The sequence below is a fragment of the Vanacampus margaritifer genome, chromosome 2 (genome assembly GCF_051991255.1).
Source record: "Vanacampus margaritifer isolate UIUO_Vmar chromosome 2, RoL_Vmar_1.0, whole genome shotgun sequence".
Lineage (NCBI taxonomy): Eukaryota > Metazoa > Chordata > Actinopteri > Syngnathiformes > Syngnathidae > Vanacampus > Vanacampus margaritifer.
Genome location: NC_135433.1, coordinates 41641338 through 41661358, shown reverse-complemented (window position 1 = coordinate 41661358; position 20021 = coordinate 41641338). Strand labels below are relative to the sequence as shown.

Sequence of the window (20021 nt, the reverse complement as noted above, 5' to 3'; positions counted from 1 at the left end):
AATGTAACAAATCTGTAACAAAAAATAAATCGTACATTGAGATAGAAACATTCCACATCATAAAGTGGTAATTTTCGCAGTGATAACTTTCACATTTTAACGTGATAAATCTCACAATGTGAAAAAGGCTATGTCAGAACATGATACATTTTACATAGAGAAATTTCATCCAATGTGATACATTTCACATTTAAATGTTATAAAATATTACGTTTCAATGTGATAAATTTCAAATTGTGTTAAGTTTCATGCTGTAACATGACAACATTGCTGGCAAATGTTCGCACATGTCAAAGTGCGGTTGTATAGACGAGCAGGTTTAAACTTCTTTTTTTCTTTCATTGAAATATATGAACCTATTATTGTATAAAAAAATAAAATAAGACAAAACGTACAAAGAAGATTGGGTAGGACTAGAAACGTTTTCAACTTCTTCCTACTCCCTTTTGAACATTTAAACCGTGATGACTGTATAAGGTTTTTCTTTCTTTTACATTTTTTTTAAACTTTTCTGCTACTTGTTTATATGTTCAATAAAAACATTTAAAAAAAAACAAGATAAAACTTGCATTGGTAGATACTGTATGTATAAAACATGAAACTTTTCATAATGTTAAACTTACGTTTATAACCACATAATTTTTTTTAAATTAGGTATAGCAGCAATAATAATAATAATAAATAAAACTGTAGTATTTGCGCTGTTCAAAAACCAGCAAACAAAAAACGCAGCACAAACCACCATTGTATCAAATGTATTGTTCTTCTGTGGTGTGGTTTGGAGGCACATTAGCGCCACCAACTGGTATTGTACATCTACTGCAAGGAAACCAGTCACAGAACAAACTCAACTTGGACTTTATGGCATCTTGTTGACGAGAACGTATACGATGGAAATGAGTTACGGGAGCTTCCTGTGGGACTTGAGCTGGCATCCTGGTGCCAAGTAAGGAACTATATTTGTACAAATGAACTGAGACGCTTCATTTAGGCTAAAGCAGCATCTTGGAAGGAACTATATGTTGAGCTTATTTGGAGTAAATCATCTTGCAGCATGTATGAAGGAACTAAGTTGAAGTGAGTTGAGCTTCATTAATATTTGCCGCCATCTTGGCAAGCAATTTAAACCTTTTCTTAGGTGGTCAATTACGAAAAAGTCAGAGGATTACAACAATATTTTGTTTTTTTAATCAAGAATTTTTTTTTTGTTATTTTTGTAAAATTCAGATTTTAAAAAATATCTTATTTTTGAAATACATATTTTTGATGACTTTAGCCAGATTCGTCATTGAAAAAAGATTTTCTGAAAGAAACTAAATAAAAATGAGTATTTTTGATAGTCATATATTTCTCAGTAATATTTTATATTATTTTTGAATATTTATGAGACAAGTCGTTTTAGAAGAAGTCATATATTTGAGAAAAACCTTACACCTTTATTAGTCCTTACACAAGATTAAAGTTGTAAATCTTCAATAAATTGTATATTTTGTAAATTAGAAAAATGTTACATATTTTTGAAGGTCATTTTCAATTGATAGATTTTCTAGAAAAAGCTGTATTTTCACAAGCTCATCTTCTTTCAAAAGCATACTTTATTCTTGAAATGTATTTATCTTAAAAACAAATTTCTTCTGAAGTATACAATTTAAAATCTTAATCCTTAACTATACACATTTTTATCTTGAAAATATGCAACTACTCTTGTCAAACTATGAATATACATACAACCCCAAAGAGACCTTTGGGAAAGAATGAGAGCCTGCGACTCAAAATTTCTCCCACACGTTGAACGTATCGTACAGTCGCGTACAAGACGAATGGCTGTTCGGGGTCGGAAAAAAAAAAGTTCATCACTGCAACTTAATAAGTCCTTTATTTGCAATGTTCCTCATCTTTCCAGTTTCCGATGCAAAAAAGCCATAATTTCTTAAATAAAGAAAGCAAAAAAATATATTTACAAAATTCCAATAAAACTAATAATCAAAGGATTATCTAAAGCACCTCTCTGCATCCGGACAACTGCATTATTTCAAAAATAACCACAAAAAAAAAGAAAAGAAAAAAAGTTTGTAATTAGTATATATTTACAGAATGCTCCAGAAAGGAGTTTCCCACTTGATGTAGAAAAAGGCTTCCGGATATTTTCTGCTTTAACTTTCTATAATGCATCAAGTCCAATTTCTGTCGATTTCAAGTTTTAATGGCGATTGGGTGGTGAAGTGGCCTCCGCAGCGGAGGTAAAAAAAAAGAAAAAAAAAAAAGTCCAAGAGTCAGTCGGCGTGATGATGAGGGAAGCATTGAGATCACACCGCATTTCTGTGCGTCTGTCCTCTTAAAATCCCAGCAAGAAAAAGCGCACCTCTCGAGAGAAAAAGAAAAAAAGAAAAAAGGAGGTCAGCAGACGTCGCTTTTTAGAAACGCACTTCAGTCATGCTGGGCGACCCACTACCGACAATCATTTCATAGATCAGCCAAAGAACCACCAAAAAAACTAAACAAAAAACAGGCCGTCTGTCTGCAGTGTGGCGAACTTTCATGTTGATGTGGCGGAAATATGTCACAACCTGCATGAGCCATCCTGCTAAATTACTTTTCAAGTTTATTTCATGGGGAGCAGGTTGGTGAGTGGGGAACAGTGAAGAAGGAAGGGGGAAAGAGAAATGATTGTTTTCTGAGTTCATACCTCCACAAAAAAAAAGAAGAAAAAAAAAAGAAAGAAGAATAAAGATATTTCTCCTCATTGAGGATTTTGATTTTGAGTCTGCCTCGCCGGCAAGATCGTCCTTTGAATCTCTACCTACTCGTCCCCCAGGCCAACAGAGGGCGGCGGTGTTTAGTCTTTGTCGGACTCTTTGTCGGACTCTTCCTCGGGCTCGCGCAGCCAAGTGAAGAAGGCGGTGGCGGACTTGAGGGCCACGCCTTTGCCGCTCTGCTCCGCCGCGTCTTTGCTGGACTCCCACTTGTAGAAGGCCTCGTCCTTGATGACGTCGGCGTCGTACAGCGCGTCGAAGAACATGCGCAGGAGGTCTGCGTGGCACAACCGACGCAATGTCAACATCCATCCGGCAACCTGGCCTGACAGTTGAATTGTGGCGCTACTCACTTGCAGGCTGCTCCATTTGCACCATGAGCGCCTGCAGGGCGTAGAGCGCCTGCAGCTCCTTCTCCTCGTCGCTCAGGAAGCCCCGCAGCAGGGCGGCTCTGTTGTTGAACAGCAGTACATCCAACTTGTACGGGACCCCTGGAAGCCAGACGCCGTTGAAAGGAGGGCATTTTCAAACTAAAAAAGCATGAGCCAAGAAGGCGGACGTCTTACCTGTGATGGCCAACTGGCACACGGCGGTCATGAGCGCGCGTACGAACTGGTTCGAGGAGCTCTGCTGCTCATCCAGGTTGGCCTGACAGGAGGTGGTGGAAAGTCCATTCAGTTATACTGTTCTTTTTTTTTTTCACATTTGACTGGAATCGTACATTAGAGTTAAAGACGTGAGTACGCACCTCCACCCAGTCTTTGACCCGCTGATCGCTGGCCTTGTCGCGGAAGAGGCGGTCCAGCTCTTGCCTGAGCTCGTCCCCGCTTAGCGGCTTCTTAGTGCTCTCCTTGGACTCCTGCTCCTCTCCGGTTGTGAACTCCACTTTCTGAAAGACAAACAAAAACTCAGCTCAGAACTGTACTCTGTATGTCATCATTGAGCACAAACTGAGAAGCAATAAAATAAGTGGGCATGCATAAAAGTGAGTTTTTTCTGCCACTAAATGGTATAAATTGCATTTGTTCATCATTGGCGACAGGCTCTGCAGTTTTCTTTTCATATTAACTCATTAACTTTCATTGACGGCTATTAAGGTCAAAAATTCATTTGAACTATTTGTATGTAACATTTTTTCCCCACTTTTGTTGAAAATTTAGATTTTTTTTATTGTACATTTAGTTTTGCACATTAAATTTGTGATTAATCGCGGGTGAACTAGTGAAGCCATGCGATTAATTACGATTAAAAACTTTAATCGCCTGATGCCCCGAACTTTTAATAATATTTTCTTTCTTCTTTTTTTTTTTATTCATTCACTGTGCCGTTGTCGGCTATGAACGTCAAAAATTCATTTAAATTATTTCTATTAGTTTAACATTTTTTCCCACTTTTGTTAACAAGAGTATGAAAATCTAGAATTTATTTATTGTACATTTAGAACATAGAATTTGTGATTAATCGTGAGTTAACGAGTGAAGTCATGTGATTAATTACAATTAAAAACATTTAATCGCCTCTTGCCCCTAATTTTTAATAATCTTTTTTTTTATGAATTTATGGCAGTGAATGAGTTAAGAGCTGTCTAATTTTGAACATGAAGTAACTTGTAAACTCCTGCACATTTTTTAAATTGTAAAATACAACTTGAAACCCATTCCCCACAAATATATGCATTATTGTTACGTTTATTACTGCCAAATGGTGTTATAGTGACGCATTTGCACTACACAGTTCCTCCACTCTTAACCTTCTGCTCCTTAAACATCGTGTATTATAGCTCCAGTGCAGTAAAGTTCATTTTGGGAGGGTAATATTGACATGGCCGTCCTGCAACTGGAATTCCCCCTGGACAGGCGTTAAAAAAAAAAATTGTGCTCTTTAAACTAATGAACTCGCCAATTATGACAACTGATTTTTCACACAAAAAAAAAAGAAAAGTAACATATCTTTGTATTTTATATTTATATAGAAATAATACATTCATACAAATAATCTCCTGCAACACACCTGCTCGGTCACAAACTTGTTGACGTCTTCATTCTTGGACAGGAAATCGCTCCAGTTCAGTCCCGCCTCTTTCCACAAGGCACCGACTTTACTGCGAGTCTAGCAACGGGGAAAAGTCCAAATTAGAATCGTGTTCCCTCAAAACACAAGAAAAGCAGCAGTGATGCAAGAGCATACCATCCCTTTGCAGAGCAGGTGGAGGATCTGCACCAGCAGCGTGCCGGCCTTCCCAATAGGTAAGAGAGGCTTGGCGATCTCCCTGGAGGAGCAATTAAGACAGTCAAGATTTGCACTTCATCCTTGCTTGCTTAGTGTGACGCGCAGAAAGTGAAAGCAACAATTTAAAAGAGGACATAATGTTAAACTGTCTTTATAATTGCTTGTAAACAAATAAGTGTTGTCTCTGAATGCCTTCCCACACCAAGTGTGAAATTAAAACAACCTCGTGAACATTCTATTTGCTTTATTTCAGGGACAGACCAATAATTGGCGACGATATTCAGCATTTTATGAATATCGACATCGAACTCTTTTTTGTTTTGATGGCCGATATATTAAAAATCTCCTCCGTCTGCTCTGAGTCAGCGGCTGTTGACTCTGTAGCATTGGCCCGCTCGTGCAGTGCTAACAGCAAATAAGCCGCAATTAGCGGCTATTAGCCCGCGAGCTAACGGCTAACCCAATAGCCATTTTTTAGCGGCTATTTGCGAGTTATCCCGGGGTTAGCGTGTGGGAGAACGGTTAGCCCACGAGCTAACAGTCAGCTTGCGAATTAACAGCTATTTGCGAGTTAGCATGCGGGTGAACGGTTAGCTCGCAGGCTAACCCAATAGCCGTTTTTTAGCGGCTATTATCCCGGGGTTGGCGTGCGGGTGAATTGTTAGCCCGCGAATTAGCGGCTATTTGGGATTTAGCGTGCGGGTGAATAGTTCGCCTGCGAGCTAACAGTTAGCTCGCAAATTAGCGGCTATTTGTGAGTTAGCGTGTGGGTAAACTGTTAGCCCGCAATCTAACCGGCTAGCTCGCGAATTAACAGCTATTAGGTTAGCTTGCGGGCTAAACTAATAGCCGTTTTTTAGCGGCTATTTGGGAGCTACCCCGGGGTTAGCGTGTGGGTGAATGGTTAGTCCGCGAGATAACAGTTAGCCCGCGAATTAGCGGCTATTTGGGAGTTAGCGTGTGGAAGCCACATTATAGTTGGTGCAAAAGCTGATGGCAAACAAAAAACCTTTAACGTTGCAAATCACAAAAGCTGTTTAATAAACATGTCCTTGAAGGCATTCAAGCAGTCAAGTGCGTTTTTTAAAATTATTTTATTATAAAAAACTTTGACACCAACTTTTTTTTTCTTTTTTCTGCAAATGTCTATCAATTATCGGCCTCCCTGACTACTGATAATCAGTATTGGCCTTGAAAAAAAAAGCATATCGGTCCATCTCTACTTTAAACAAAAAAAAAACAATAATTTGGCAAGTTCAGAATTTTGACAAGAGGTCAGTGGCATGTCTATTCAAACATTTCGAGAAGGTCAAATTAAGTTAAAAAATTCCTCTTGAACATCCACCTCAGAGCTAGATACCCCCTGACTGATTGCAACTTGTTTTGATGACACTATGTGATGAAAAACAAATGCAAATATTTTTCATGGTAGACTTTCGCCCTCCTTGAGCTCACCTGAAGAGCTGCGCCATCGGGATGCCGCCCTCAAGAAGCATGGGGGTGATGATTTCAGCTAGGTAGAGCCAGATGTGAGGTATGTCTATGGCCATGTCTTCTGCAATCTCCAGGATCTCAAGAAGCCTGCGATAGCAAAAGCACAACTCAAGTCTTGATGTTACTTTCTTTGTGGGGTTTAACAGCAATTCGGGGCCTCACCCTTTGAAATACTGCGGAACAGGCATGGTCCCCAAATGGATGAGTTTGTGCAGCAACATGCCAATGTGCTCTCGAGCACTGGTGCTGCGTTCCAGGGTCGACTCCATGCCCTGCCGCACGAACACGTAGAGCAACGCGGTGCTGTTGAGCTCCGACACGCAGTCGAGCGCCTCCTATAGCGCCACATGAGGACAAATAGGTGTTGAGCTGTACAATAATGTCCAAGAATGGCACCGAGTGGGGTTTCGAACCTTCAACTCATTGATGTGGAGGTACTCTTCGATGATGGCGGTGGACTTCTTCTCGACCTCCTCTTCCGTCAATGCTGGTTTAGGAAGAGAGGGAGGAGCGGGGGCACTCTCGCGCTTTGCTAAAAATGAGGTGGTAAAAAAAAAAAAAACACTTTGAAGCAAGCCATTAAAAAGTATTCAAGACCAGTTTTGTCCGTAGCAGCAAGTACTTGTGACATTTACAGTTATGTAAACATCTGTGGACCACTGTTTTGACGCAACCCTTTTTTAATTTTATTTTTTTAGAAGGGTCGAACACTAACCTACGCTAAGGCAGATCATGTAAAGGCATAATTATAGTAAATACAGAGCATTTAAAACAGTCAATGGCTGTAAAAGACTTGCTGCAGGAATGCCAAGTCATTTCGCCATTTATGTAGAGTGGTTCAGGTATTAAGACTTTTATAACACCACTAGTTTTCCACTGTAGCCTGAGGCAAATTTGACATTTTGACATGTGCTGGAAGAAAAAGTCGACTTCAAAGGGTTGTTTGACTCAGTGAGCCATTTCCAGCAGTAAAAAGTTATTTTGTCCAGAATGAACTTCATTATTTTTCATGTACAACTAATACCTTTAAAAACAAATTTTTACACTTGCTGTCAACTCAAGATGACGTCACCTGTGTTGAGGAAGTGTAACGACCAATCATTGCTCAGTTTGCGGACCAAAACCCAGAAAACAGGTGAGCCATGATTGGTCTGTTACCTACTTCCTCATCTTCAATCGACATCAAGTGTAAAAAATTGGTTTTTAAAAGTATTAATTGTACATGAAAAATAATGAAGTTATCAGATTCATTCTAGACAAAATATCTTTTTACTGCTGAAAATAGCTCAATGAGTCAAATATCCCTTTAAAAATAGGTTGACTGAAAATGTCTGCCTCGAAGCTCCACTAAAAACTTAGTTTGCACCCGCGTCCATGTTTCTACACGGACCTTTTATGCAGACGCACGCAGTGGACAGGAAGTTATTGAGCTCATAAAGAGGCACCCCCACTCGTTACGCATGGACTATTGTTGAAGTATCGACTTTTAAGACACTATTACATGTGTATTGTATAAATAGTAGTTAGTTGTTTACCTTAATGGTAATCGCTAGCACGCTAATGCTAATCACGATTGCTAACAGTTTAGCATAGGCTAAAGGGATATATGCCACGGAGGAGGCGGGACTTCTAAAGCACTCTGAGACGCACTCGGAGAATTGAGACAACCCTACACTCGCACCAATCAATGGGAACGCGCAATTGAGTGGCACAAGGGTGGAAGTGCGAGTATTGGGACGTGGCCTATATGTCGCAACAGTAACCGGAAACAGCGTTGGTGTGTGACTTACGGAAGTCCGTACCCCATTGTGTAAAATGAAAATAAAGGGGGTGGTCAGATTTTTTATTTTTCCATTCCTACGACAGCAATGCAACCCGAATTTGTAAGCAAGTCAACAGACTGCTTGTACCTGGGAGGTCTTTGCTTGGACCTCTGTCCCGGCTTCCCCTGTCTCTGCTGCCTCGGTCCCGGCTGCCTCGATCTCTGCTGCCCCGATCGCGGCTGTCCGTCATGCTGGCCACGCGGCGCACGGGCTCATTGGACGGCCTGTTGTCGCCGCCCCTTCCGCCACGCTCCTCCGTTTCTCTGCTGAAGCTCCGCTTGGTGACTTGGCTCCGGCTGCTTCGATCGTCGCGGTCGAAGCGGTCAAAGCGATCTCGGTCCCGATCGGCCCGGTCTCTGTCGCCACCTCGCTCGCGGCTGGAGCTCGACCTGCGGATGTCAGCAAACGTAAGAGGAGTGATTAATTCAACTGTTTTCTGGGTGCATACAAACGAGGAGAAGGAACCAAGAACGCTGCTGACCTCTGAGGAGCTCTGCGATCTGAATCTGAAGACAAGGAGCTTGAGTGCTGCAGGGCACCGAAGCGGTTGACGGTGCTGGTAGTTGGCCGACCAGAGTCTAAATCAAGAGGAAAAAGGCTTGTTGACAATCTTCACGGTCAAGAAAACAAACAAACATTTTGAGAGTAAAGTATGCTTTGAAGAAGGGCCTGTACCTTGGTCTGCAGTTGCAGTTTTGACTCCCATTCCTCCGCTGCTGCCTTTGCCCCAGCCTTTGCCTGACGGAGCCAACCGTTGATTGTTGAGATCCGGATTGTCGGGCTGCACGCACAGGACATGAAAGTGATTGAATGAAAACGCTGGCTGTAAAAAAAAAAAAAAAAAAAGCTGACAGGGCTAGTTATTTCTGCATATGAAATATGGAGGTGGCCACCTCAACTGGCTCAAAAACCTCAGACTTCATGACATCTTAACTGATCAAGTTGTGTTTTTTTGAACTGCAACTGCCGTAGTAATGCAATGCTGTTTCAATCTTAAAACCATCAAAGAAGAGGCAATTTTCATGAAGGCTGCACAATTTGGAAAATAACCTTATTACTATTTCCCTCCCTCAATATTGCGATTTAACATGCAGTTATTTTTTTTCCCCAAGCGCTTCCTATGTATTTTTTCTAACAAACACAATGATTAATATGTATCACAATTTGACCAAGCAGAAATTTAAGCGGTTACTACGATAACTTCACAAAATCCGACTAAACAAGTGTGGCATAAACAAAAGTCAATAATTAATCAATTAGACTACAACAATAATGCAAACGAATCTGTGGCTTTATAACTTTTCATGAAACAAGGATATGGAAATAAATGTGGACTGCACTCGCCAGGAAATCCTTCTTCTTACCTTTGTGATCTTGAGGCGGGCGGTGTCGTAGGGTCTCTTAGTGATGGGCACCGTGTTCCAGCCCTCATCCTGGGGTTGGCTGCCCCGGCCACCTCCTGGTGTGTGAGGGCCCCCCCGGCCGCCCATACCTCCACCCATCCTTTCGCCTCTTCCTCCTCCTCCCGTGTCCTTTTTAGACATGAGCTGCTGCTGGACTTTAATCTGCTCCCTGTGCTCCTCCATCTCCGCGTCCTTGTGGATCTGGTCGATGGTTTTAGGACCTTGGTCTCCTCTACGGGGCACCCAGTTACACTGCGGAACAGATGACAGAGGACGATTGGTTAGAATACAAGAGACTTGAAAGTATTTTTTTGATTAATGTCGCACGACAGGATTTAACATTTACCCGTCTGAGGTCCAAGACATCTAGTAGCATGAAACGGATCCGGGATGACGTTTTTTTTTCTTTGATTATCTTTTCCATTTGATGAAAATACTGATCCATACGTGGCTGAGTTGGACGGAGACAAAAAATTCAGTCATGAATCCCAACAACATATCAAAATGGGTGCAACGAGCAAGAGACTGCACAATTTAATGGCTAATTGACAGCATATAGTAGACAGTTTATTTACATTCAGTTCATATAAGAAATGGTTCAACTGGTGGAAGGACAGCCCTGTGTGTTCAAGGACATTTTATTTTTTTAAATGAGCAGATGGGCGAGGTCAATTGAAAAAAATGTTAACAAATAAATAAAACACCTGCATATGTAAAATAGTTTTGAAAAAGGATTCCCTTTTTTAAAGTACATTATTTAAGACTAACATGTTTCATAAAATGTTGAACAGTCATGTAATTTGTGTCACTTTTTTTTAAAGTATTAAAATAACATTTCAATCTTATTTCCAAATTGCAACTTTGAGTTTTACTAATATTTTGTATTTATTTCCACTACATCAAAGATTGACTTGTAATGCACATTGTCTCCATATTTTAATTGTATTTTTCATAATTATTTTGTTTTTTTTATGCTATTGGATACATAATAACGAATGCGTATATTAAAAAAACATGCAACTTATGTTTTTAATTTACATTCACACAGTAAAAAAATCAATACATCAATTGCACAGTAAATAATTTAAATTGTTTTATTTTTATTATTTTTATTCTAATTAACAAATTATTTTTTCACATTAAATATTCAAATGTATTTTACTCGTAAGTTTTAATATTAGATAGAAAGTCTTTACTGTCATTATACAAACACATGTACAGTGAAATTTTAAGTGTCTCCTTTTAGTGCAGCCTATATGTAAAATAGGGGGAAGCAAAAAAAAAAACCTAAACATAAATATCAAATATGAATCAAATATAAATATTGAAAAAACACTAACAAAAGGAACAAGATGATTACACAGCATTTTGTGTGTGTGTGTGTGTGTGTCTGTGTGTGTGTGTGAGAGAGAGGGTAGGGGGGGTGGCTGTTCTTAAGTCTATATAAATACATTTGAATTAACCACTTTTAAGGGAAAACAATGCAGGACTCTTGATATGGTAGATGCTTGGTTACAAAAGTGTATGTGTCATACTTGGCCCAACATAAGAATTTGGGATAACTTTTCAATAAAATGCTTGTGATGGTAGTTTACATGAATATAAATAAGGGCTGCGTGTGTTGTTTTAAAACCTTGGCTTTCTCGAAGTCCAGGTCCTTGCCAATGGTGGAGAGCAGCCTGCAGAGACACTCCAGAGACTCTTCGTCATGATTCTTCAGTAGTTTGACCACACAGTCGTGCATGATGGCCTCCGTTAGCATCTTGAGCTTGAAGAGTTCACCGATGAACTTGATGTTGCCTAGCGAGCGCCGTCTGGCCTTGTCTCGGGATTCCTCCAGCTCCAGGCGCATGCGCTCGCGCTCTTCCTCCTGTAAGTACAGCACAAAGTGGGTGAAAATGGCACACAGAAGCGGGTGAGATGATTTCTTACGTCTTTGGAGGCCTCCATCTCTTTTTGCTTTTTGTCAAAGAACTCGTCATCATCCTGGTCCTTCTCAAACTCTTTCTGGCAGCGGTTGAGCAGCAGTTTGCGGAAGGTCACAATGTATCCTGGTTTGTCCGTGGTGGGGACTTTCAACTGAAGACAAGTGAATTTGAATTTTAATGAGTCTCCACCCATTCATGCACAGCTCTTGTAGAGACGTATCACTCTAACATACTTCCGTGACACCAATTATTACTTTTAGGGCTTTGGTTAAGATTAAAAGTGACATCATCAGTGGAGAAAATGAATCCAAGAACCACAGCACACTTACCCCTGAAAGGCAGCGGCACATGTTGGCGTAGGCCACAGAGAAGCTGGGCTCCAAGATGGCTTTCTCAAAGATGAGGTCGATGGCGCCCTTCAGCCTCTCCTCCGTGTCTATGGTCAGCTCCTTCACCCGATTCATCAGGTCCTGGAACTTCTGCGGGGTCAGTTTGTTGAGGATACTGCGCAGTCGCTTCAAGATCTCTTGCGTTTGGGCTTGCTCGGTGGTGAGCTCTTCGTCAGTCACCACCGGCACGTCCTCCTCGCCGCGGACACGGCCGCCGCCCTTCTTAGTCGAGGGCTTCCAGGCTTTCTCTGCCTTATTGAGCTGCACGTCATCATTTAGCGACATGCTGGTGATGATTTTGCGTGGCTCCTTGCGCTGACCCTGCTGGGAACGCCGTGGCCCGGGGGGCTAAAGAGGTAGAGCAGCAGGAGAGTTTTTCTGTTTGTTTTTTTCTCTATCCACTTGAGTTATTTGAATGCAACAACAACAACAACAACAACAAAAACTTACTGGTCCGCGTGGTCCTCCAACTGATCTGCTGCCCAGGTTGCCCAAATACGAGGGGGTGAAATCTGGCCCAACATTCATCGTTCGAACTGGTTCTGTAGGCCGCAGTGGAGTCTTGTTTACCTAAAATGAAAATAATTTTTCCTTCCTGAATGAAATGGATCAAACTAGGTCATAATCAGCAGGAACTCTTTTCATACATAAAAATGGGTTGATAATCTCACTTTGCATATTTTTTAAGAGCCCTTGTGTGGATTCTGCTTTGTAAGGCAAGTCCACATAAATTCTTACCAGGTCATTGAGATGTGAATATACAGTGGTACTTCGGCTCACGAACGCTTCAGCTCACAAACTTTTCGCCTCACGAACATTAAATTCGCGAGCATTTTGTCTCGGCTGACGAACTAGTTTTCGGCGGACGAACCAAATCACGCGACACGAGAAATCATGAGAAGCTGACGCACGCTCACGGCGTCCCAGTTCGTCACCCCCTTTGTTTGAGTACGGACGTGATTTGTGTTTGGTAGACATTTTGGATCATTTTGGAGTACTTTTGGAGTGTACTTTTGCTACCATGGGACCGAAAAAGACCCCACCACAGGCTAGTGTTAAACCTAAGAAGACATTGAAGAAAATTAGGGTCGAGCAGAAGAAGGAGATCATCTACAAACACGAACGAGGTGCGCGTTTGTGTGACTTAGCGTCCCAGTACCAGTACGCTAAGTCTACCATTGCTACCATCCTTAAGAACAAGGAAGCTATTAAGGGTGCGTGTGTGGCTAAGGGTGTCAGAGGATTTGATTCGCCTTCAAGAGGACAAGCATATTGAAGCCATTCAGGAGTTGTCATGTGAGGACGAGGAGGGGAGATGGCTGCAGCATCAAGTTAATGTCAATGTTAACTAAGTGGAGTGATGTGCAGGCTTTTATCGAACGGTACATTCAGAAAAGACTGTGGCTATGAGAATCATCAACATGATGAATGATAATGTGATGCCTCAGTTTCGTAAGACCTTACAACTCAGAAAGCAACAGGTGTCAATTAAGAGGTTTTTAGTCAGCAACAAGGATAAAGAGTCTCCTAAGAAGCAAAGAAGAGAAGCCACACAGGAGGACTCTCCTTCCAAACAGTAACTCCCTCCCTCCTCCTCCCACTCCATTCCATCAAGCCTTCAACTACTGTACCATCACAAAGGCAAGATGCAAGTTTTGCAAATAAAAACACTTTATTATACAGTACAGTGTATTTCTTTAATTATAATACAATAGCACATTTATTATACATAAAATAAGGTATATTTTGTGTAGTTTTAAGGCTTTTTTAGTAGAAAATTGTGTTTTATGGGGACCTGGGAACGGATTATTCTCATTTCAATGGTTTCCTATGGGAAATACTTGTTTGGAAGACAAACTTTTCAGCTCACATACTCTCTGTGGGAACCAATTAAGTTCGTGAGCCAAGGTACCACTGTATGACACATATCAAGTGTTGAAGCGATTATGTTCTGTACCAGTGGGCCATTTAACTCATTCACTGCCACAAATTAATTTGAACTATTTCTATTAGTTAATTTTTTTCCCCCACTTTTGTTAACAAGATGAAATTAAAACCTAGAATTTTTTTTTTATTGTACATTTAGAACAGAAATAAATTTTGTGATTAATCGTGAGTTAACTAGTGAAGTCATGCGATTAGTTACAATTACAAATTTTAATCGCCTGACGGCCCTAATTTTTGGTAGTCTTTTTTTTAATCACGTCAGGCAATTAAAAACTGTAATTAATCACATGACTTCACTAGTTAACTCACAATTTTTATATCTGTTCTAAATGCACAATAAAAAAAATCTAGGTTTTAATACTCTTGTAAAAAAAAAAGTGGAAAAATGTTAAACTAATAGAAATAGTTCAAATGAATTTTTGACATTTATAACCGTCAATGGCAGTGAATGAGATAAATTAGAGCAAACTTGATTATCTAAATGATTGTGCGTCAACTTGTTGATTTGGCTCAACTTGTTCAGGCATATTCAGCCACTGAATGTCATCCTGTGTAGACCAGAATAAAATCGGAATGCACCGACCTTGTCCAGAACCACGTCGTTGATGACAGGCAGGCCTTCAGGTTTGTTCATGCTGGCACTGATGAACTGGAAGCCCAACAGGAACTTTCGGTCGTAGCATTTTTTCTCTTCGGGGTTTATTGGCTTCCATTGTTCTGGGTGATGAATGAAGACAGATTTAATGGAACGAGGGGGAAATTTAAGTGCAATGTATGTGTTCCGTGTCTTGTTGCCACAGAGGCACCAGTGCAAAAAACGAGAGCCGTATATACAGAGTTGGTCACAGCCTGGTAGAGCAGAAACTACAGTACGAGCCTTGAATCCTGAGTAGGACCTTGAATGGGGCGGATGCTTTTTTGGAGGTGTGTGCTGAATTTTGAGCAGGTCACCATTTCCACACAGAATGTTGTTAATGCAGATTTATGTTATTTTTAAGAGAATGGTGATATTTGTATTGTCTGTATGTAGGGCTGTGCAGTAAACAAAATGAATTCAATTAATCGTCATTGTAAAAATCCAATCGTTGAAATATAATGAATCATGAAACCGAGTTTTGTCTTCTGGATTATTAAAAGATGATGTTTTTATGTTCTGTTAAATCCAAATGTTATTGTGTGTTGTAATTTTGCACAAGTGGCAGAATGCTGGATGAGTGGTTTACAAGACATGTTTACAATAGCTACCAACTATTTAATTGTGGCATTTAAGCGCGACTTAAGCGCAAAATATGAATGTTAGGTTTGTGTTAAATTGATTTAGACTCAGTATAAATTATTGTTGTCTGAACATTTAGCACAGGAATTAATTATTTTGGAATAAATGAAATCTTTTAAATAAATGTTTGTTGGGTTTATTAGATTAAAATTGTTTTAAGTCATAATCGTGCTGAATGACTGAAGAAGAAAAAAAAAATCAAGGTTTTACTTTTTGGCCATATCACCCAGCCCTATCTGTACGGCAAATATTTGTTTACATCACTGATGAGCATGTGTTCATTACAATGTACAAAACAGTGTACACTTCTTGAAAACACTTTTCCAAACAGATTCTTGGGAAACACTGCTGTCAAGCTCAATATCATAATAGTAATAAGCTCTCAAGCGGACTGATCCTTAATTGTTATTTAACTCAGTGGTCCTCAACCCTGATCCTCAGGGACCGGTATCATGTCTCCCACAGCCAACACAGGTGGAGATCGTTATCAGCCTTCTCCAGAGATGGCTGATTAGCTGATGATATGAATCACCTGTGTTGGCTGTGGGAGGCATGGAAAACAGGCTGGATACCGGTCCCTGAGGACCAGGGTTGGGGACCTCTGATTTAACTAACAACTCTTCTCTTTTCTCAACTAGAAATGTTGAATGTCTTAGCCTTTTAAACTGGGAGTACATTTCATTTAGTTATTGAATAGAAACAATGGACGGCATGTCATGTTGTGCAACAAAAGTTGGGCTCCAGGGACACAATAATGGCACTCTTTGCCACTACAGTGCAGTTGTAACATACCTTCTTTGTACTGGTATTTTTTGTCAGTGGACTCAGCTTTGGATTCCGGTTCTGCATTCTGCTTGTCCTCCTTTTCCTCCCAGGTCTCATCAGCTACCTCGGCGGGAGGTTCAGCTGGAGCAACAGGGACAGGGTCGGCCTGAGTGGACGAGGGCTCAGAGGCAGGCTTGGCATCCTGCTCCTGGGGTGAACAAAACAAGGACCAGACAAGAGAACGCGGTGTTTTGAAAGCAAGCCAAGCAAAAAAATATTGATGATGTTGGGGTGGGCTTGTTGCGATCTTTTTGTTCTATGTCCTGCTGATACAAACCTCTGTGAAGGCATCGAGGAGGTCTCCAATGGCCTCCTTCTTGTTGATTTCCTTCATGTTCCTCTTCTTCTTTGGCACAGACGTAGCAGCTTTAAGAGGAGGAGAACGTGGTGTCAACAATTGCAATTTTACCCGAGGCAAGGTTTTAAAAACGCTGCAAGCAAGCGTCTGTTTGACTTAAACAGCGAATGTGGGGTGAGTGCCCGCCTCGCTTCTCGCTGGCTTTTCACTGTGTGTATGTATGTATATATATATATATATAGATATATATATATATATATATATATATATATAGATATATATATATATATATATATATATATATATATATATAGATATATATATATATATATAGATATATATATATATATATATATATATATATATATATATATATATATATATATATATATAGATATATATATATATATATATATATATATATATATATATATATATAGATAGATATAGATATATATATATATATATATAGATAGATATAGATATATAGGAGCACCTTGAACGCTTCCACTTTTTCACCGGCATCCCGGTAGCCGTGCTAAATACTTTAGCTAATGCTAGCACTATTGCTATCAACAGTTTTAAACACGGAAACACTTACCGCTATCTCTGGGTGGCGACAGACCTGTACAGGACGCCGTGTGTGACTTTGTAGTCCGTTCCCAAAGCCGATTGGCTGGCGCGAAGAAATGTCTTTATTTTTAAAATGTTGGTGAATACGTGAATGTGTGGATTTTAAGTGCGCTGCACCGTGTCCCGCACACACGCGCCCGCCAGTGCGTACTACTGTACATTGACTATAAAGTGCAATGGCACCGCCCAAAAATGATCACCCTATGTTTGGCATTTAATGTACCATTCGCCAACAAGTATGTGGTGTGGACGCATTTCAATTCATATTGTGCTTTGTTAAAATGCCAGTGCTAAATATTTTATAATAATATTATAATTTTAATTAATTATAATAAATGACTTGATTTTTTGTCGGCGTTTCGGTTTTCGGCCAAGCATTTCTCGCTTTCGAACAAAAATTTTCATTTTGGTAAATCCCTAATTTGAACATTGAGAATTTTTAAATAAGAGAGAAATATGAGAAAATGTATACGCCCCGATGAGAAAAGTGTATAATCTGTGTGGTGAGGAGGTTTCGAGCCTTAAAACATTGATAATAAATGTAAAACATAAAACTAACTATTTTGGGGATTTCATTTATTGCGGGTAATTTTTGGAACCGAACCTCAGCGGAAAACTAGGGAACACTGTACACCATTATAATTTTGAAGAACACCCTATATATATATCCCAATATAGCATTTTTACTGGAAATTTCATGACATTAACAGCAATTTTTTGCTATTCTTATTTCTGCTTTCTAATTCCTGATTGTAAAAAAGCCACAAGAGAGCAGTCAATTAATTTCATACCTTGAAATGAGGGTGTGTATCGAGACTAAAGAACACACCAGTAATGTTTGTATGATCTCGAGATCACAGATGTTCACTTAGGTGGTCTGTTTGGGTTTGTAGCGTACATCTGTGATAATCAAGGATGCGCTGAGCTAACTCACGCTTACCTTGCATAGCAGATTCCGCTGTGGGACAGTTTACAGCGACAGAAGGGACTTCCTCACTTTTTGCCACCTTCACTAATTCCTCTTTCTTCTCTTCCACCACCACCACCTCCTTCTCCCTCTCCTTCTCTTCTACCTCTACCTCCACCTCCACAACTGGCACTGCAGTTTTCGCCACAGGTGTGGATTCCTGAGATTGAGAAGCATCTGGCTGGTCGCAGGGTGTAGTGTCTTCTTCACAGAGTTCCTCCACGTCCTGAGGAAGGCCGTTGGAGAGAGGAGGCTCTGCTGGCTCTGCCTGTGCGAGCTTGGGCTCGGGTTCCGGCTCGGGTTCAGGAGCAGCATTATGGGTCAGCGAAGCAGCGGGCTCCTGCACCGATACTGGAGGCTGAGACGCTTCAGTTGCCATCTTTGTAGGCATTTCCTCTGTTTCCGTACCGACAGCAGTTGCTATTTCTGCAAGTTCAGCAGCAGGCTCTACTGGGGAAACCTCTGTGAGTTCTTTCTTTTCTTCCGCCACCTGCACTTCCTCAACTTGCTGCTTTTCTGGCGCCTTCTCGCACGGAGCTGGAGCAGCCTGCGGTTGCTCCTCTTGTGCCGTCGAAGGAGACGGGCAGACGGGAGCGTCTACCGTGTCACTGACGTTAGTGTCGACTTCAACTTCCACCACGGAAGAGGCTATTGTGACGGGAGGAAGGAGAGCGGGAACTGGTTGGTCCTCCGCCAGTTGGGCCGGCACATCAGGAGCCAGGTCAGGGGCTACAGGTTCCAATTCCGCAGCCGGCACATTCTGGATGTCTCCTTCCTGTGTGGCCTCAGATGCAGGCTCGGGGTTCGCAGTGGGAGGGGGTGGTGGGGTCTCAACATTAGCATCATGCTCCATGTTGTCATCTGGGTAGGGAGAAAAATTGAGATTAGTACTAAACAACCATGTTTCATTATTATCCAAGAACTGAGAAAAAGCATGCACCTTGTTTTGTGACTTCCGTAACAGGCGGAATGACTTCACCGTTAGTCTGTGCGGCTCCAGCTTCTGTGATGTTGGCCTACAATCACACAACGGTACCATTTAAATACTCACAAGAAGGAAAGAGACAGTTTTAAAGGGATACTTGACTCATTCAGCCATTTTCGGCATTGATAATATTTTAACGGCATTATTTCTCAGGTACAAAAACCTTTTGCTACTTGCTGTTGAATGAAGATGACATCACGCATGCTTAGGAAACAATCATGGCTCAGTTTGCTAACATCACATGCTCAAACCCAGATTTGATTCTTACCTGTGGTGGAGTTGGTGTAGTGGTGGACCTTCCACCAGACATAATCTCCTCCGTGATATCTCGACCGCCCCGGGTGGGGTCACGTATTCTGATCTGTTGTTAAAAAAGGGGTAAATGTTGGTTAGGGTTCTATATGCCTCCATTAATGGTATGTAAACATCATGCCTCTACAGATCAATAGCAGCTGACTACCAGAGTTTAAAAAAAGAAAAACTTGTTGTTTTTTTTATGTAAAATGGGAAAGTTCCACATTGAACAAACAATACACTTTTGCTCTCCATTCAGTTAGTGACCTCAGACAAGAGGTCCGTTGCCCTTTTGTTGGGACACACTACCGGTTTACGTTCCCTCTTTGGTGGGCCTTGTGCCGGTGCTGGTGGCTGCTGAGGAGGGGGGGCTGGTTGCTGTTGCTGGGCAGGGTTGATAATGACCTGTGCGGGCTGGACAGACGTAGAGTAGGGTGGCTGAGCCGGGTAGTATGCTGCTGCTGCAAATGGAATTCAACAACAACAACAAAAGGTTAAACAATGAGCAAAATACACATTTTCTGCAGTACAGCGCACTTTTATAGAAACATTTTCAATATTCCTTATCGCAAATGCTTGTGTGTGATCAATACGCAGATGGGAAGAGTCATAAGAAGCCCTAAAATAGACGTAGTAATTGGACATTTATTGGTCGATTCAAGTATCAAACACCTGCTGTGAATTTTGCCATTTAGCTCCTTGTTGGAGAACAGTAAAAAGTTGGACAAGTGCATTAAAAAGTTTAGTCTAAATTCACCTGTTTAAGTTATAGTGTAC

At 40.9% G+C, this 20021-nt stretch overlaps 1 protein-coding gene across 3 annotated transcripts in view; it reads right to left on the bottom strand.

Moving 5' to 3' along the window:
• Positions 1–1857: 1857 nt before the first annotated feature.
• eif4g1a (eukaryotic translation initiation factor 4 gamma, 1a) overlaps positions 1858–20021 on the bottom strand; it is a 29392-nt gene continuing 11228 nt past the window's right edge. For all 3 annotated transcript variants that reach the window (XM_077556229.1, XM_077556231.1, XM_077556232.1), the window contains 25 exons: positions 19554–19705; positions 19219–19311; positions 18906–18981; positions 17939–18826; positions 16345–16433; positions 16035–16215; positions 14550–14683; positions 12470–12589; positions 11960–12367; positions 11635–11781; positions 11336–11572; positions 10049–10153; positions 9664–9954; positions 8975–9080; positions 8781–8877; positions 8387–8688; positions 6890–7008; positions 6639–6811; positions 6438–6563; positions 4941–5022; positions 4764–4862; positions 3502–3642; positions 3320–3401; positions 3107–3244; positions 1858–3030 (listed from right to left, as the gene is read on the bottom strand). In XM_077556229.1, the coding sequence (XP_077412355.1) occupies positions 2837–3030; positions 3107–3244; positions 3320–3401; positions 3502–3642; positions 4764–4862; positions 4941–5022; positions 6438–6563; positions 6639–6811; positions 6890–7008; positions 8387–8688; positions 8781–8877; positions 8975–9080; positions 9664–9954; positions 10049–10153; positions 11336–11572; positions 11635–11781; positions 11960–12367; positions 12470–12589; positions 14550–14683; positions 16035–16215; positions 16345–16433; positions 17939–18826; positions 18906–18981; positions 19219–19311; positions 19554–19705 (4580 nt within the window). In that variant the 3' untranslated portion in view covers positions 1858–2836. The remainder of the gene's footprint in view (positions 3031–3106; positions 3245–3319; positions 3402–3501; positions 3643–4763; positions 4863–4940; positions 5023–6437; positions 6564–6638; positions 6812–6889; positions 7009–8386; positions 8689–8780; positions 8878–8974; positions 9081–9663; positions 9955–10048; positions 10154–11335; positions 11573–11634; positions 11782–11959; positions 12368–12469; positions 12590–14549; positions 14684–16034; positions 16216–16344; positions 16434–17938; positions 18827–18905; positions 18982–19218; positions 19312–19553; positions 19706–20021) is intronic.